This window comes from Malurus melanocephalus, unplaced genomic scaffold (genome assembly GCF_030028575.1).
Source record: "Malurus melanocephalus ecotype Western Australia unplaced genomic scaffold, MMel_1.1 scaffold_65, whole genome shotgun sequence".
Lineage (NCBI taxonomy): Eukaryota > Metazoa > Chordata > Aves > Passeriformes > Maluridae > Malurus > Malurus melanocephalus.
In genome coordinates this window covers 2,441,351-2,458,878 of record NW_026623297.1, presented here as the reverse complement: position 1 = coordinate 2,458,878, position 17,528 = coordinate 2,441,351, and the positions used below count along the sequence as shown (strand labels likewise).

The 17,528-nt window shown below is 41.8% G+C and overlaps 1 protein-coding gene across 1 annotated transcript; it reads left to right on the top strand.

The window, feature by feature from the left end:
- The first annotated feature begins 475 nt into the window (after positions 1–475).
- OPTN (optineurin) lies at positions 476–16,919 on the top strand. Its single transcript, XM_057366456.1, has 14 exons — positions 476–546; positions 1,215–1,391; positions 3,039–3,238; positions 5,401–5,556; positions 6,728–6,804; positions 8,870–9,004; positions 10,135–10,216; positions 11,462–11,577; positions 12,236–12,385; positions 13,335–13,428; positions 14,083–14,241; positions 14,924–15,054; positions 15,802–15,881; positions 16,042–16,919. The coding sequence occupies exons 2-14, from the start codon at positions 1,226–1,228 to the stop codon at positions 16,161–16,163; spliced, it is 1,668 nt and encodes a 555-aa protein (XP_057222439.1). The 5' UTR covers positions 476–546; positions 1,215–1,225; the 3' UTR covers positions 16,164–16,919.
- Positions 16,920–17,528: the final 609 nt, after the last annotated feature.

The following is a 17,528-nucleotide window of genomic DNA, read 5'->3' as shown; positions in this document are numbered from 1 at the left end:
AACAGGATGAGAGGACATGGCCTCAGCCTGCACCAGGGGAGGTTTTGGTTGGACACTGGAAGGAATTTCTTCACAGAAAGGGTGATTCGACATTGGAACGGGCTGCCCAGGGAGGTGGTGGAGTGACCATTCCTGGAGGTGTTTAAGGAAAGCCTGGACGTGGCACTCAGTGCCATGGTCGGGTTGACAAGCTGGTGCTCGGTCCTAGGGTGAACTAGGAAGGTCTGAGAGGTCTTTTCCAACCTCATCGACCCGCATGGCAGGATTTTACCCCCTGAGGGACAGTGCTCCCCACACGACCTTACTGCTCCTGAGGGCATTTGGCTGCCGTTCCCGCTGGGCCGGCAGACCTCGGGGCAGGAGCCGGGAGAGCCTGAGGGAACCGAACGCTGTGGGGCCGGGAGGTGAGAAGTGCGGAGCTGGGAAGTCCCCACGGAGCAGCAGGAGGAGGAGGAGGAGGAGGAGGAGGCGGGGACGGCGGGGGAGGGCGGGCAGTCCGTCCGTCAGCTGAGCGGGGCCGCCGCCGCCATGGGCGCGCCGTGAGGGGTGAGCGGGGACGGGATCCCTGAGGCAGCCCAGAGCGGGGGGATGGCGGTCRCCATGGCCGGGCTCGCCCGGTGACTCGGCGGATCCGTGTTGGGCCTGCGGGAAGGGTGGGCCTGCGGGAAGGAAGGACAAGACGGGGACACGCTGTTTCGCGGCTCCCGGGGGCCGGTCTGGCCCAGGGACGGAGCGGTTGTACCTGGGCGAAAGGTGTGAGCCCCGCACCCTCCCCGACACCGCAGCGCGGTGTGCCAGAAAACGGGAAAAGGGGACAAGAAAGCGAAAATGAAAGTTAAAAATCAGCGGAAATGGGAGCTCGGCGTGAAAGGCAAAGCCGAGGCAGTGACAGGGCCGGGCGGGTGGCGGGGCCCGAATGCWGTCAGGGCTGGGAAGGGAGTGGGCCAGGTGGGATCTCCTTTCATTCCCAGGGGAATGGGCTCCTGAAGAAGYGTTGGTAGCCCGAAAGACTCTTGGGGGTCATGTGTTTTAGGCCCATGAGGGACACACGGATACTCTGATGTAGCAGGATCAGAGCGATTGAAGGTGCCTGTGTACTGTGACAAGGCATGTGGCTTGCGTGTCTTAATAAAATGAGTGTATTATGAGTGATTATGCTTTCTTTGTAATTGGACAAGAAATTGAGAATTTTCTCTTGGCAAACTTTKTAATAGCTGCTTCAGAGATGTCCAACAAGTTGAAGGGCCGTCCTGCTGAAAATGGAGAGCATTCCAAGAGTAAAATGGAAAATGGAGTGGACAGCATGGCTGCCTCAGCCCTTAACACCTACACCCCAGAAGAGATGGTGCAGCAGATGAAAGAACTAATCACYGAGAACAATGAGTTAAAAGGTGAATGCTCACGTGAGCTGATCTTGAAATAYAAGAGCCCTGAGTCTCTTCTGAAGTGTTTGTTTTGTCCTATCAGTATGAATTCTKTGCTTATTTGCCCTTGCTGGGTAGCATTTGCTGTATAAACGACTCTGCAAGTGACAGTGCCAGTTTGGTAAGACACATAAATAGGATATTTGATAGAACACATGAAATTGAATTGGTGTGGAAGATTAGTGGGAGAGCAGTCCAATGTAGGGGTGACTTACTTGCTTTAGAATTTTATATATGAGCAGTATAGCACTGGATATTTTAGAAGGTGAGGTGAAAAATCTCTTCCTATGATATGCCTTTTGCTCATCAATCTCTAAAAGCTTTTTTTGGTTCGTATTGTAGAACTGTTGGCTCCATTAGAAACATTTTGCCAAAGCTGTATCAGGAGGGATGGGTACTGTACCTTCCATGCTTCCAGAAGGAGTGGTGGCTATGGCAGGGTACATCTGGGGGAAACCAATAGCTTTTCCTGAAAATTCCTAGTCCTTTGGGTGAGATAGATTTTTTTTCTCTGGACCCCAGGAATTTAGGTGTCAGTCATTTTTTATTTTAAATGGTTRGAGCAAAATCCAGGGGATCTGAGAATTTTCTGTGTGAAAGACAGAGGTATTTCACTGTTTATATGAGAACAGAGCATGAAGTCACATATCTCCTGTATTGTGATCTTACACTGGTGTTTAAATTCTTCCTGAATCATTTTTGGACCTGGTCCAATTTTTCTGTCTCGYGGGTATCTAGCAGGAAAGTTGTTTGTAAAAGTACCTCTGGTATGTTACTAAAAGGTCCTATATCATATAAGATTATGTTCTGGGACATATTTACAGCTGCTGTAACTCATAACTTGCAGAATCACTCTCTAGACTTCATTTTTTTTTCATAACCTGAAGGATTTATGGCCACTTTATAATATGACATTAGGACATAATAGAAGTTACTAGAAAATACAAGTATAAAAGATGTTTAAGCAACCAGCTTTGGGTTGTTTGCTTTAAAAAAAGCATGTCTAAAATAATTCCATTGACTCAGCCTAAAAATCTTTTGCAATAGTAAGACTGATACTGTTACATACCGACTTTGTTACATACAGGGAACTGACTTGGCTCTAAGTTGTTTGGAATATGTTTTCAATGCTTGCAATCAAATATTGAAGAAGAGCGTTGTTGAGCATATTTGAGACATTTTGATTGATATCATTGGCTTCCATGCAGTAATTTACCAATTTAGGGTGTTTTCCCTTGCCAAGTCTCAGTATTAGAAGCTCAGTTCAGCAATTTCATTTGGGCCGGTCATGTAAAAACCACACACAGCAAGGTACCAAGTACCTCTTGTGAGCAATGTTTCTGGCTTCTCAGTTTAGGAAAAAGTCAAGAAGTCAGCAAGTGTGGGCATGTGATCTCAGCAGTGGATTTAATGCTATTGTAGTGCTAACAGACTATGATAAGTTTAGTTTTCGTTTGGTATTTAAGGTACAACAGACAGAGGCTCACATTTCATACTCAATTATTGCCAACCCATTTGATACTGAAGAATGCTGAGCTCAGTGTAGTGGAAATCTGCTGTTTCATGGACAGAATATTAATGTGATTCAATGTCCTGTCTCTGGCTACCATTTAGAAGCCATGAAGTTGCACAACCAAGCTATGAAGGACCGATATGAGGAACTTTCTACCTGGAGAGAGAAGCAGAAAGAAGAACGAGAATTTTATGAATTAAAGTTTAAGGAGGCGAAGCAGTGCTTGCAGGCCAAGTGCATTGAAAATGAACAACTACAGCAGCAACTTCAGAGCTTAAAGGAAAAAGAAGGAGCTGAAATAGTAAATAAGGTAATGGTTGGATTGACATGCTTTTGAATTGAAATTCTGGAGTGTTCAGTCCCTTCTGTGATTCTAGGATTCATCACACTACAGAGRTTTGGAGATTTTTTAACAACTCCATTTTTATCCTTAGCTCTAACAAGTGGTCTTGACCTGACTTACTTTATAAAGTGAGAAGAYGTTTCAAAGTGTAGTAACAGAAAAYTATGGCACACCTGAAATAATTTACATTTTCATTAACATTTAATAAACARTAATAATTAACCTTTTTRCAAAACAAGAATTAGCACTTCTTGTTAATTTTTCATCTGTTATTGGATATCTCTTGATTTTATCCTTCCCTTTGGCTTTTAGATAATCTGTCTCTCGTGATCATTTAATTGTTTTTTGTATTGTGTTTCCAGGAGTGTGTTTTCAGGAAGAAGTTGACATGTGAACAAGCAAAAAAAAAATTACATGCCATCTATTTTTATTATATCAGTCTTCTTTTATGAAAGCTCTTTTACTGAGGTCAGATTAGATCTGTGCGTCTGCTGTTCCATTGAGAGTGACTGAGCTTTTTCTCTTGTGTCCTGCCCTTGGCTCTGTTACACATCATTTCTAATGTTGCAGGTGGTTGCACTGTAGCCAGGCAACATTTTGCAGGTGGTACTAAAGGCATCTGTGGGCAAAGCCTATCAAAACAAAACCTGCTTTGTGTCCCACATGGTCACATGAAAAGCTGCTTAACAAGAAGTTCCATGCAGAGCCAAACTGATGCATTCTGATGTCTGGTATCTCCAGTGCCCATGTGCATTCTCAGTTGTTTGATGAAGGCTGAGTATATTAACCTTTCTCTCAACAGAGTCACTCTACATTCCTCTCCAGATTGTTTTATGGAACTCTGTAAGAAATGTTTCAGCATGTAAATCAAAATTTGCCAATAAGCTCAGAAGTTTCAAGGGGAAGGAAAGTCATAAATACTGTGATTGTGTAAATATTGCTTACACAATCTTTACAGACTGAAAGTTGTGTCTCAGAATTGTCAAGAAAATGCAGAAWTTCATAAATCTGGGGTTTTTTTTAAAGGGCAAATAGAGGATTTACAATCCTTCTACATGCTGTAAAACTTCTTGTACTTTGAATGCTTAAAGTCTGCTGTTGCCAGAGTTTTCCAACCTGCTTGAGAAATCTAAAATCTTTCTCCTTCACTGGGACTGACTCTAAATGCATCCTCTTACAGTATAAGCACAAAATCAGAGGCAGCAGCAGGTCAGAGGGGTAGAGTGGTATTGTGGGATGAGAGATACTGTCAACACAGAGATAGTTTGGAGATTGGGCATAATTGCAGTTTAGAATGTAATTTAGACTCCAGGAATAGTCCAGAATTTGCATTCATAGTATGTGGTGTTATAAAGGCATTATCAGATGATGGAAGGCTCAGATTACAAAATGAGGAGGAAACAAATTCACAGGGAAAGTTTCATAATGGGGAGAGGCATCTAAAGGAGAGGAAAAAATGAGTCTTGATGGTTATGTAGAGGCTTAAGAGAGGGTTTTGAGTATCCTAGAGAAAAGGAAAAGGCAGAAGGTGAAGGAGATGGTCTTAATTGGAAGGAGAGAAGTTTGGGGAGAATCTTTGAAGAACAGAGACTTTGGGGAAGGGATCTAGGACTTAGTGTGAAGGTCAAAGAATCAGGGAGAGATTTATACATGGAAATGGGATACAAAAAGCTAGATGGTGGGGAAAGGCTAAGAATGGGGTGTGTAGAARAGCTTGTTGCCCACTGGTCTTTTCTTTCTTGAGTCATGGTTAGATATGGGAAAAGAGGAATAAGGATATGGGTGAAAAGATGGAATAATTCTGGAGGTTGACTGATACCCTATGTGGCAGTAAAAGGCAGAGATTCAGACAAAAATTTACATCCTAATTAACTGTGCATTCATAGAACCAGTCCCATATTTTCCAGCAGCATAATGCTCAGTTCATTTTCATTAATTTGGTTTCCCAGTTTAGACTTGCTGTTTAGTGAACCAAAACATAGTTTAAGGGTATGTACAGTGGGGTTTCCAGGCAAGCCTGAACAGAGAAGAAGGGATGTAGGACACTGTTGTGTTCAGGTCCWGTGCTCCTTGGCTGGTGTTCCCTTTTGTTTGGCTAATGCAGGGTGTGTTTATCCCAGGAGGGTTGCACGGCTCCTGAGAAGGAAGTGAGGCAGCTGAAGTCSCAGGTGCAGCGGCTCCAGGCTGAGAAAGCAGATCTACTCGCCATCATTTCAGAGCTACAGSTCAAGCTGAACATCTCAGCAGAGGATTCCTTTGTGGAGATTGGGATGAATGTAAGTAAAGGAAGTAAAAGGAATCCAGTAACCTGCAGTAAGGTACCAGCCTAAACAATTCTGTGMTTCTTTGSTCTCTYACATTATCTCCCATGGAGCACTCATGTATTTTGTAAGAGTTAGTGGTAAAGGAGTTGGAATCAGTTTTTATCCTTCAACTTTAAAGTTTTAAGTAAATTAGTTTAATGGATAGCCTCTGTTGCACTAGTTAAAAATGTTAAATCTTGTCTTGGTTGGAATTTCTGGGAATATCCACACTATGTTTTGTTAAGGCATTATCAGGAGGTAGAAGGCTCAGATTACAAAATGTGGAAGAAACAAATTCACAGGGAAAGTTTCATAATGGGGAGAGGCATTTAAAGGAGAGGAAAAAATGAGTCTTGCTGGTTYTGTAGAGGCTTAAGAGAGRGTTTTGTGCATAGATAGGGGCATTTTCTTTTGAGATTGGGRCCTACAGATAAGTAGAGATGCAGTCAAACAAAATTAAGTGCAAAACTCTATAGAGTATTCCCCAGACATAGAAATGTACTTTTTACAATTCCTGTATCTGGAAAATCATCACAGGCAAACTGAAATGTTAAATGCAGGCCTCTGCTCTTCCTCTATCCCACATATCCTCTCTCTGGAAAGTAGATGTGCAACAAGAAATTAAAAATAATTTCATTAAAACTTGTTTGTAGTTGTCAGAGAAAACTCAGGGATGCATTCTCCTTTTTGTTTTGTTTTGGGTTTKKTTTTTTTTTTTTTTTTGCTAGAAGGATCCTCATTTGGGCTGCAAACATCAAAGAGTGGGCTTTGYAGTGGGGAAGAAGAGTGGTTCTTTTAGAAGGCAGGAGAGTGATTTAAAGGCTTACACCTGCAGTGCTGTTGACTTGCTGTGTAGTGCCCAGTCATCTTCACAGGGGAGAATGGCTGTGAAAGTTGTTGATGAATGGAGAAGGGCAAATCTCATTGTTGTTCCTCTTCTCTAATCAACTGGAAGAGATACAGGGAAAGGCATGTGAAATATTTAAACTAAGAATTTCCAAACATGGATATGATCTGTAGGAGGTTTTTTATTTATCTGTATTGCCATTATAGCAATTTTCCCTGTTTTTCTTTATTCCTTAAATAAATAAAACTTTGTCCTGYTTAGTCCAAATACCAAACTAACTGTTTTTTTCTTTCTTAGGAAGGAGAAATAAATAGAACTACAAAGGAACATCAAGAGAATAGTGATGAAATACCCAGTAATGTTGCTGTGTATATGTACGTAGGTTCTTGTGCGATATGTGTGTTTCGGACTTTTGCCTTGGGTTTCATTTGCAATGTAAGGGAATTCTTTCTATGATGAGTGCACTGGAAAATCCTCCTTTTCTTTGGCTTTGCACCCCTCCATTGTAGTAGCTCTACCTTCCCAGGACGTGGTAAGACCCATAGCTCTCTGACATTTTTGCTTCCAATTTTCACTATCCCACAAGAGGRAGTACATATTCTGGCCAGTTGGCCAGGCATTTATGGATGTTCTGACTTGCCAACTCTTCAGGCTTTTAAGGGATGTCAAACAAAAGACAAAGATAGAGGCTGCAGGGGCATCTTCCTTCCTAATCACTGGAGACCATCTAGGAGAGTGTCTGTCCTATGCCCAATTATACTGATGTTGGTAAGAGTCAGAGGTCTGGTAGTCGTTCAGATCTGACCCTGTTTGTGTGTGGTTGGTTTGAAGTGTATCCATGGTGGGGTAGACACACRGTGCAATAACAGAGCCCTTGCTTTTTGGGTTTCTGGGTTTAAGATACCAGCATTCTGTTCAGGTTACTTCTCAAAATTTGATCTTTACATCAGCTCTAGGGCACAAGGGACTTTCTTGCCTCTGGCTGAACCTTTACTTCTCATGGACATAGACATCTGATACTGTTAAACTTTCCATTTTGGATACTGCCCAGTTTAGCAGCTAGATGGTTTTGGCTGAACTCTTATTTACTTTGTGCTTTTGCTTTTGAAAGGGAACGGTATGGAAAATGCTAAGGACATTTAGCAGGCCAGAAAGCTGTGCTGCTACCATGTACAAGTTGTCACTTTCTGTGTCATTGCAAGGGAGAACAGTGTTTCAGTGTAATATCAGAGAAACATGTCCCTCAGCATGCAGATAAGTAGTTAAGTAGGAGAAAAAAAAAAGGTCTTACAAATGTGGATGAAACTGAGAGAGTTGCTGACCACAGACCAGGCTGCAAGCATTGAGCTTGTTGTTAGTCGTGGCTTGTGAGAGCAGYGAGTATGGGAAGATATTCCCTGTGGAACTTGCTTACCTTTGGAAGAGTATCTGAGCCATATCTAAAAGAACAGGGGGCATACATACTTCTTAAAATATTTCCAGTGTCACCACGTGTCTTTGTCCAGCACTGAAACTTTAGATGGGTGCTGTTAAGAGGTTCAAAGAAATGTGATCCACTCAGGATGGATTTATTTCTGTAAGGGTAGAACTGCACTAAAAAATCCCCTGATAAAAGTTATTTACTTAAAATATCCTGGCTGAACACTGCCTTTTGGGTATTGAATTTTGGTCACCAGRGGTTTCTAGCTCTCGGGAGCACACAGAAGACTCTGCTTTGCTTTCTTTTCTGAACTACAAAAGCAAAGTTTTTAGCACATGCTATTTTACAGCTGAGACTCTGAAATGCACAGTATAACCTGCCTATCTTAGCACATAGTTTGGGAATTTTGACTTTCTGYCTAGATATACATAAAARTGGAAGTAATAGAATACAGTATTTTCTCACCCTATTTTTCGGAGTTTTGTATATTTTTATTTCTAGTTCACTTTACAGTTAGCATTATGTGATTTTGAAAAGAGGTATAGAATGTGAGAAAGGTGAAATATTAAAAAGATTGTTTTTAAAAAAGAAAGTGATTTCTGATGACTATTTTTAGTGGGACGTGCTTTTTTTTCCTGTAAAGGAGCAGGGCAGAGATAAGAAATATTCCATGTTTTATTGTGAAAAAATGTTTGTAGGAACAGACAGCAGCGCTTTGCAGAAAGGGCTGCAAAATAGGTCAGAATAAGTGCACTGGGTTTTGTATTGTCATGACTGCTTTTGCTTAGGTGTGAAATTGTTCCCCCAGCTGGAAGGCCTGAGCCCTTCATTTGTGCACACAGGCTGTGGGTAGTGGTCTTGGCTCTTGRGAATTGGGAATGAGCCCTTTGCTCAGAGCACTGATTTCCAGCACTGTGTGGAATGGTGGCCTCTCAGACTGGAGACCAGTATTAGGGATAAGGGACTGCTCTGGCACTCTGGGGGTAGCTGTGGTTATTTACATTTGGTTTGGTTTGAAGCAGGAGCAAATCTTCAGATGAATCTAAGAATTTGGAGTCTGAGGAGCTAACTGTGAGCCAGCTGCTCTGCTGCCTTAGAAATGAAACTCAGAAGAGTGAAAAACTTGAGAAGGAACTTCAGGATCACAAAGAGAGGTATGAAGTAGGTGCACTGTAGCATTTGGAGCTGCTTTCTTTCAGGGCTGCTGCAGTTACCAAGTTTCTGGATGATCAGCAGCAAGCTGTAATATCAATGTGATTTGAAAGGGAAGTTTCCTGTGCACTCAGTTGTAACAACATTTTGTGATACTCCTTATAGGGATAAATCACAGGTTGTCTTCCATGGGCAAAATAGATTTTATTATGATTTCAAGAAGCACCACAGATTAAGGCAAATTACCCATTTCCTCTTGGGTTTGAACTTTCTCTGGGTTATTGAGAAAGATAGGATGACTAGTTGAGAGTGTTCTCTCCATTCACTCCTCCACAGATACTTGGKTTTGTATGAATCATCTCTGTGTGGGGCCTTAACCAAATCACTGTGTCTAAAAAYGGGATTACAGTCCTCTTCGTGATAYTGGCATGCTACATTTAGCAGTGTGTGAGCTTGCAAAAGCTCCTTAGAAATGTCTRAAATAAGGTTAATTCCAAACTTGTCTGAGAGTTTTCACAGTGAGACCTATATGAGGGTCTAYCTCCACTCAGTTCTCTGGGTATAAATGAGCACAACTGTTCAGGAGTGGCAAATCCCCAGGCTGTAGCTGTGCCAGATCCCCATTTCACAGAGACAGRGTAAGACTTTCCTGGACACTATCTACTATGAAAGGTTGGTGTTACAGTAATTGYTTCTATGTGGTCTTCCTAGAAGAGGTAATGAGCTATAACCAAACAACTCTTAGAAACCTCAGCCCCTGAAAATACCACAGGAAAATAAAGGCAGTATKAATCACTGGATTTAGTAAACAGACTGACCTATTTCCAAAGAGTTGGCAGTTTTGGAYTGTGCCAAAGATCAGTACCTTTGGACTGAATGTCATGACCTTCACCACACCATTCAGACTTATGCATCCATTTTAATTAAATGTATACTGTCCTGTGTTCTTCAAGAGCCCCATGATTGTGCAGGCCTTCCTGCATGTCTGTGCCTTCCATTCTGCCCTGTGAGGTTTTATTTGTGCTGTCATGTTACAAAGAGAGTACATCACTTGCATGAAATCTTTGTATGGTCACAATCTCACCTGAAACATAGGCCAAATCCATCATTATYGACTCCCTCTGTTTTCCAGACTCTCAAAGCTGGAGAAGGAAACCAGAAACTGCCTGGAGAGTGGGACACAAACTGAGCAGGAAGAAGAGAGTTCAGAAGCTGTAAGTACCTATCCTCAGCTAAGATTTAACAATGTACAGCTGACTTCTTGTGGTCAGCAAACTCAGGGTCTAGATTTCTGCTTGCACTCAGGAAGCAAGGGGCAATTTTCCTGCACAGAGAATGGAAGTGAACTTTGAACTCTCCAATAGATATGTTAAGGGTGGTTCCAAATTATGTCAGCCACAAAAAGGGGTGGGATTGGTGGTCAAGAATTAGGRAGGCTTGGCATAACTGCAGTTWTAMCTCATTGCCMTGGCYRTGCCCAGTAAGYRGAGAGAAATACAGTAATTTTKATCTCCAGAAATCATCTAGACTGGGTGAATTTCCTCGTTGCTGACTAGCTCRGCTTTTGGATCAGAATCCAGTGATAGCATACTGTAAAACAGACTTTAATSTGGAGCTCATATGGCCTCTGCTTTTGGTGTGTTCATGTTTTTAGTKGGATGTTTTACAATGGTGGGGCATAACTAGCTTGGATTCAGACACAGGTTCAGGCAAAAACTTAGTYCTGATGTTTTCAACTAAGTGTTTGAAAGAATGCTGGGGTTGGGATTCATCTCTGGAGTCAGACACCTGCAACTGTAAAACCTCTGTGTGAGGCAAGCGTGCAATCCCATAGCCCTGGAGATCCATGCTGGTTCTGTGCAGCTGCATAATACAAGCAACAACAAGTGCTTGTATGTGAGGTGTGTGGGTTATCTCAAGTGCTGCATGGGACTTGGAAATATACTCTGGGACCTGCTGGAGACCTGTGCCCTTCTGAAGGTCAGGATAAGTATTTTAGGGCAGGGCTGGTTAAACAAGACCAGTCTGCAGTCAGGCCAAGAGATGGCCTTCCTAGGGAAAGCAGATGATGTCTTAATGTTTTGCTGTGCTCTTATCTCAACTTTGCCTGAGTTGCAGCCTGAGCCCAATGCTTCTCATTGAAGTGCTGATACTGAGATCAGCACTTGTGCTTGTCCTGTAGCTGTTTCCGTATACACTGTTGGGTTTCTTCAGATGCTCTTGTCAGCAGAGCTCAAGTTACCTGCCCTTGTGGTAAAATGTAGACCTTCAGTGGAACAGTGTCAAGAGCAGTGTGGAATAATTGTAAAGCCTTGTAGATGGGGCCTTATTACTGAGTATAGAGTGTAACTGTGCAGGCTGACTTAGGCTGTTTTTTCTAGAGTGAGACTTGCTCTAGAGCCTACAACTTTACTATCTTGAATTGTCCATGTGTAATTTTCACTTTTTTTTTCTAAAAGGTTGGCAGTGAAGTAGAAACTCTGAATCTGCAAGTTTGTGCTCTTTTTAAAGAGCTTCAGGAAGCCCATGAGAAGTTAAAAGAAGCAGAATTGATTCAGAAGAAACTACAAGAAAAGTAAGGCTCAGAAGAGCAAAAGTTCTTTCATGACACCCAGTACACACTTGTATGACATCCAGTACACACTGGCATGACAACTCCCACCTTGGGAAACTCACCTTTTCTATAAATATCAACTTAAATGTTTCATAGAAGTGCTGTAAAAGAATGCTCCTTTGTAAGGGGAGAAGTGCAGAAATACAGCAATTGTCAGAAAATCTGAGCTGCCAACATAGTTCTACAAATAGTGCCTTGAATTATAAGATTTGGGTTTTAACCCTTCATGATGTAAAGGCAAATCTTTTCTGTTTTCTCCTTCACATAATCAATCCCTATTCTGGCTTTAGAGGAAAAAGCCAAGAGACCTGGTTATGACCTTTTCACAAGAGCCATCTGGGCTTTTGAAGAAAATTGTGTAGGTTATAAAAGTGTTTACAAGACTCTCACTTCTTTTGCTTAGCTTCCTGTCAAATTCCTGTTCTTTGAGATTCATAATAATAAGAAATCAAATGTTGGTTTTGATAGCTTTGTTTTTTGATGGTTGTGTATAGATAGATTTTTGTCTGTTCTTCATCAAAATAAGCTTTTWAAGTGAACCACACAAATACTCCATTTGCTATATGCCTGGGGGCAAAATCCATCAGGAGAGATCGACCTTTTTTTCTTGTTGTGTCAGGTGTCAGGTACTGGAAAGAAAAAGCTTGGCTGCTGCGTCAGAATTGGAGGAGAAGCAGCAGCTGATATACACCATCAAGAAGCTGGARCTCCAGGTTGAGAGCATGCAGGCAGAGGTCAAGCTGGAACAAGCCAAGACACATGAGGAAAAGTGAGTATGACTTGGTTTTGTATTCCAGGGAGGTATTGTCAGTGAGGAAGCGAAGTCCAGGRGAACCTGGTCAAAGGGGAATTGAATCTGAAGTACTACTTTTGTGTCCTGCACCCTTTGAAACTATGTTATGGTTGTAGATTATGAAGTAGAAGTCTGTATTTTTTCGTCTACTGAACCCCTCACTTAGGAATACTTGGACTGTCAACTGTGACTTGTATCTTCCTTTAATCATGAAGTCAAAGGTGGAATAGAGCCAGCTGTAACAAGTGGAGGAAGCAGAGAAGTGACAACAGCTGTGCCACTGAGGAGCAGGGGTAAATGCGGACACATCCTGGAGGGCAGGGACAAGTCAGGTGGTGACAGCGCTGGGAAAGTGACATTAATGAAGAGGTCTGCAATCCTTACAGTATGTTTGCACTAGGAGAGTCAAGTGTGCGGTGAAGCTGAGGTAAAAAGAGGCTGTTTGCTTTGGCTTCCTGCTCCCTTTCATGTGCAGTCCATGTAAGGAGTGTGAAAATATTACTCCAAGCTGTTCAGGAAGACTTCCTGTAGCTGCAGAAGCTGCTCATTATCTTTGGAGTCTGTGTCTGGTTCTTCTGATGAATTCTCCTTCACATGAAGTCTGAGTCAAGATTTGGATGTCTTCCTAAGAGAGGTGTTACATTTTGAACAGTATTTGTGAGCTTCATATATAAAAATACTAAGTGAGGGATTCTTCAATATGACATGCCGATGATCAGTAAGGACRTTTGTTTGCATTCAATCCATGGATRGAGCAGCACACAACTCATTGGAAGAGAGATGCTGAGACACGGGGCATGACTTTTTCTCACCAGAAATGCAGATCGATTTGCGAGGAGCAATAGTGGCTTTTTTTAAAGTTCTGACATTATTTAGATTTCAAAGAATTGTTTCAAACCTTCATCTCTTTTCTTGTCATAAACAGGGCAAGATACAATAACCTGCAGGATTCATATAGCAAGCTCCTTCCTGAACTCACTGAGGCAATGAAAAAAATTGATGAAATGAAACTCAAAGAGGTAAACTCATCATAAGAAGAAATTGTAATTAATTAGGGGTGAGCAGGAAGGGATGGGACAACAGCTCTGGGATCAAATTTGGGTAAGAAACAATTGTCATCCCTTCTACATAATGACATKCAACATAGCAACACTGCCCTGATAAACATAGATCCTGAGCTGTCAGTTACAGAAAATTTTATCCACACATCAGTACTTCCATGATGTTTTCTGAGTAAGGTGCAGTGCAACATAGAGTCGAGTCCTTAGACAGAAGTGATAGACAAAGGCATATCAGTGTTCCTGCAGCATTAATTATAAAATAGTGGGGAGGTAAACCTCTAAACATTTTTGTATTCTTAAACAGAATGCCTGCCACAGTGAGGTCTTGTTAATAAACTGAACCACCATGGAGGTGCCARATTGTTCTGTGTAATTCCAGAAACTAGGAAAACATCTTTTGCAGGATCCACTGAACTTTTAACTTAATACAGTGTTGTTTGAAAGCTCTAGTCTTTAAGGTAAATTATCAGTCACCACTGCAGTCTTAGCCCAAGTTCTTTTGGTGACCAAAATTGGAATCTTTTCCTAGGACAGAAGGAGTAAGAGGCAAACAGTCGTTTTGAGGGGGGTCATATTCAGAATTCACCTCATAATCGCAATTCTTCTTTGCAGCTAGACAGAGTGGATAAAGCTATAGTGGAACAACTGACRGCAAAGGTGGAGTTGGCAGAACAAGCCCTTGCTGCAAAGCAGCTCCAGATAGATGAAATGAAGCAGATAATTGCTAAACAAGAGGAGGACCTTGAAACTATGTCTGTGCTCCGTGCTCAGGTATGAGCTCTTCACAAACTGGCTACTTCCCTTATCCAATATTCAGAAACCAGGAGTTATTCAATGGCTCACTCTGGAACACTGAATATGTTTGCTCAGTTTCAAAGYGTAATTCCCTTACTTGGCTTGCCTTGCAGATTCCTGCCAAGCMTTTTTCCACTATATTCTGGGGCTCTGTAGGAGGAACTGTGTATGCTGGAGTCTGGCACAACAAACAGAAGTTGGGAATAGATATGTATTTAGAACCACTGGCTTTAGAATCACTGAATATGTTTTAGGGATGATTTTACTCAAACCAGCATGTGTTGAGTGACTAAAAAGGCTTTGCCTCACATTTAAGGCAGAGAATTGGCATCTTGGGCTGGTTCCACTGTCTGAGCCAGTGTTGTCAGCGTAATCAGTCAAGTCACCTCCTCACTGCTTGTAATGAGTCTCATTTCTGCCTCTGTACAGCAGAGACAACACCTGCATCCCAGGGAAGACACCTGAAGTATCTTTTACAGAATCCAGAAACTGTTAAGTCTTCTTCACCTTGTGAGAAGTGCAGGTCTTGGCTTTGCAGTGYGTGGCTGTTTTGAGTAGATGCAGATAATGATACAGATTTGTGATTTTGATGTATAGTACACGAATATGGTTCAGTCAAAGTTACAAATTTTCAGCCTGATTTCATTTCTCTGATCAGATGGARGTTTATTGTTCTGATTTCCATGCTGAGAGGGCAGCAAGAGAGAAGATCCATGAAGAGAAGGAGCAGTTGGCTGTCCAGCTGGCRTACTTGCTAAAAGAGCAGCAAAACCTTGAAGATCTTGGACGGTGAGGACTGACTTTGGCTGAACTTCCTTTTCATTTTCCCGTTCTTCAGTGTACTAGAGTTGACCAACGTTGTCTTGTGAGCATCTCAGCAGAAAAGCAAATAACTTTGCAGACATTTCTTGTTTAATTTGAATTTTAAAAGAGAAAAAAAGTGAATTGGCTGATTTTGCATTTTAATTTTCTGGTAGAATCTCTGTAAGGCGTATTAGTTCTTAGTTGGTTACYTTAGCAAGTTTTCATTTTGGATGATTCATGCTTGGTAAACTCTCCCTGTTGATCCATGTGAGTTTTTTGGGGTTCTGGCCTCAATTTTAGCAGTGAATCTGCAGCTAATCTTGCTCTGTGTGTGCCAGGGATATCTCCTGCTTCTCCAAGAGGGGCAGTTGTGAGTACACAGCTCTGAGTCCTATAGTAGTTGAATCAAGTTACATTTCACATTAATTGTACACTGAATCCTTTTTCTGGYATAACTTGCTTTTCTACTTTAATCAAATTTGCAGTTTTCCCTGAACAGCTGAGAGTCCTTGGAGCTTTCCAGAGAAGTGTACCCATTTCCCTAGSTGTGTGGTTGCCCAAATCCTGCTGCTGGTGTCAGTGGCATGACCCTGATTTCAGCAGGCCCCTGGCATGATCTCACAAAGCAGCAGCATTTGTAGGTCTTGTTTCTGAGCAGCAGTTGTGAACTAAATACACTCCCAGTTGACAGGAATCTGTTTTCAGAGCCCTTGACTTGTTTATTCTCTGCAGGACCTCTCTGGCGGAGATGCAGAGTCGCCACGGAGCCAGGATGCCGGATCGAGAGCACTCACCTCACCTTGTCCAAAGAGGTACTGCAAGCCCCTACTCTAGCTCTCGAGGCCAGGTTCAGGTTAAACCAGCTTTGCTTGGCTGCAGGCAGCTTCCCTGTGGTTATTCTGGCAGCTGGGTAGCTGCAGAGACCAAATTAATGTAATACAACAGGTAGCCATTTACCTTCTCTGCTTGCAGGAACTAATAGTCAAGACTGGCCAGAGCAGCGGAATATTTCAGTTTATTCATGTCCTAAATGTGAAGAAATTCTACCTGATTTGGACACACTTCAGATTCATGTTATGGACTGCATCAACTGAGTGAAGCTCTCCAATACTTCATCTTCTGGAATTTCACCTGCCAAACACTTKGGGTTTTTTTCCTTCTTGCTCAAMAAATGCTCAGCTCTTATGTCCTATGAAGGAGGTTTTCAGGGATTTTCTCATTAATTCAATGGGAAAAGGGTAAAACTCTTCCCCTGCCCTGTAGYCACTAATCTTGTTGTAATCTGCTTTAGGGAAGGAGTTTAGATAGGAGTGTAGATTAACAACATGGATGTGCTACAGAACTCGCAGTGTGTCTGCTGCTATGAAACCTTTCAGGAACATTCCCCTGAAGTGCTCTGCTCTATGGCTACTCTGCAGAATGGGGCTGAATCATTGAAGTTGGAAGAGAGATGAGCTATTTGCTGATCAACTCAAAGTACTGTGAGCCTGTGAATACTTMATCTCTCATATACTATATACCAGAAAAGTAATGCACAAAAAAAGCTGTGTGAGAAGCTTTCAGCAAAATGGAATAGTGCTGTATTCATTGAGCATTTGAAGTGAACGCTGCTCTTTCTCCAGATGGCAGTTTTATTGCTGCCRTTGTGACCATACTAATCTGATGTTAAATTTTTGATGGCTTATGTAACTTCTTGCTTTAGCCAGATGTGGGTAAGATTTAAAACAGATCCGCTAGGTCTGATATATGTAGCTCCTGGTGTACTCAAGTCACTTGGTTTTATAGAACTGTTAATTTTTAAGATATTGACTTAATTTTTCTTTATTATAATAAAAACATTTGACCCTGTACAGTATTGTGGTAGAAAGCACTGAGATGGATGTAGCCTAATTTAAAGAGTATAGTGGATTTTCACATATCAAAATAAATCTATGACAATTACATATTTATCTGCCTGTGAATACTGGGGAGACTGAAACAGGATTGTAAATTCCGTATGTCTGAAAAGCTTGTGTAGAAACAATTGTAGTGGATTAGGTCTGTTCTTGCCTTCCCAGGTGTTTTTATCCCAACAACAGGGAGACAATCCCTTTTTTGCCCTAGTAATTGGARTAATTGCCTGTTGTCACTTTTGTTCCAATTATCACTTGTAGACTCTGGATTCGTATTTTCTGTTATAGCTCATATATGGCTTCATCCATAAWTTCAGGTAACACAAGAGCTGACCGTTATGAAGAGGTATTCATCAGCCTGGTTACAACATTCCTCATCAATTACAAGTAGTCCCAGCAGATGCAATCTCTTACTGGCTTTTAATTGGTTGGTTGTGACAGTRGGATTTATCGGCTTTTTTTTACCCTGAGTCCAATTTTATTATGGGAGTTTTGTGACAGTTATGGATTCCTGCAGTGATCAGAATCTGATGGAAATGCTACTCTGCCAGAAGCAAACTAACAATG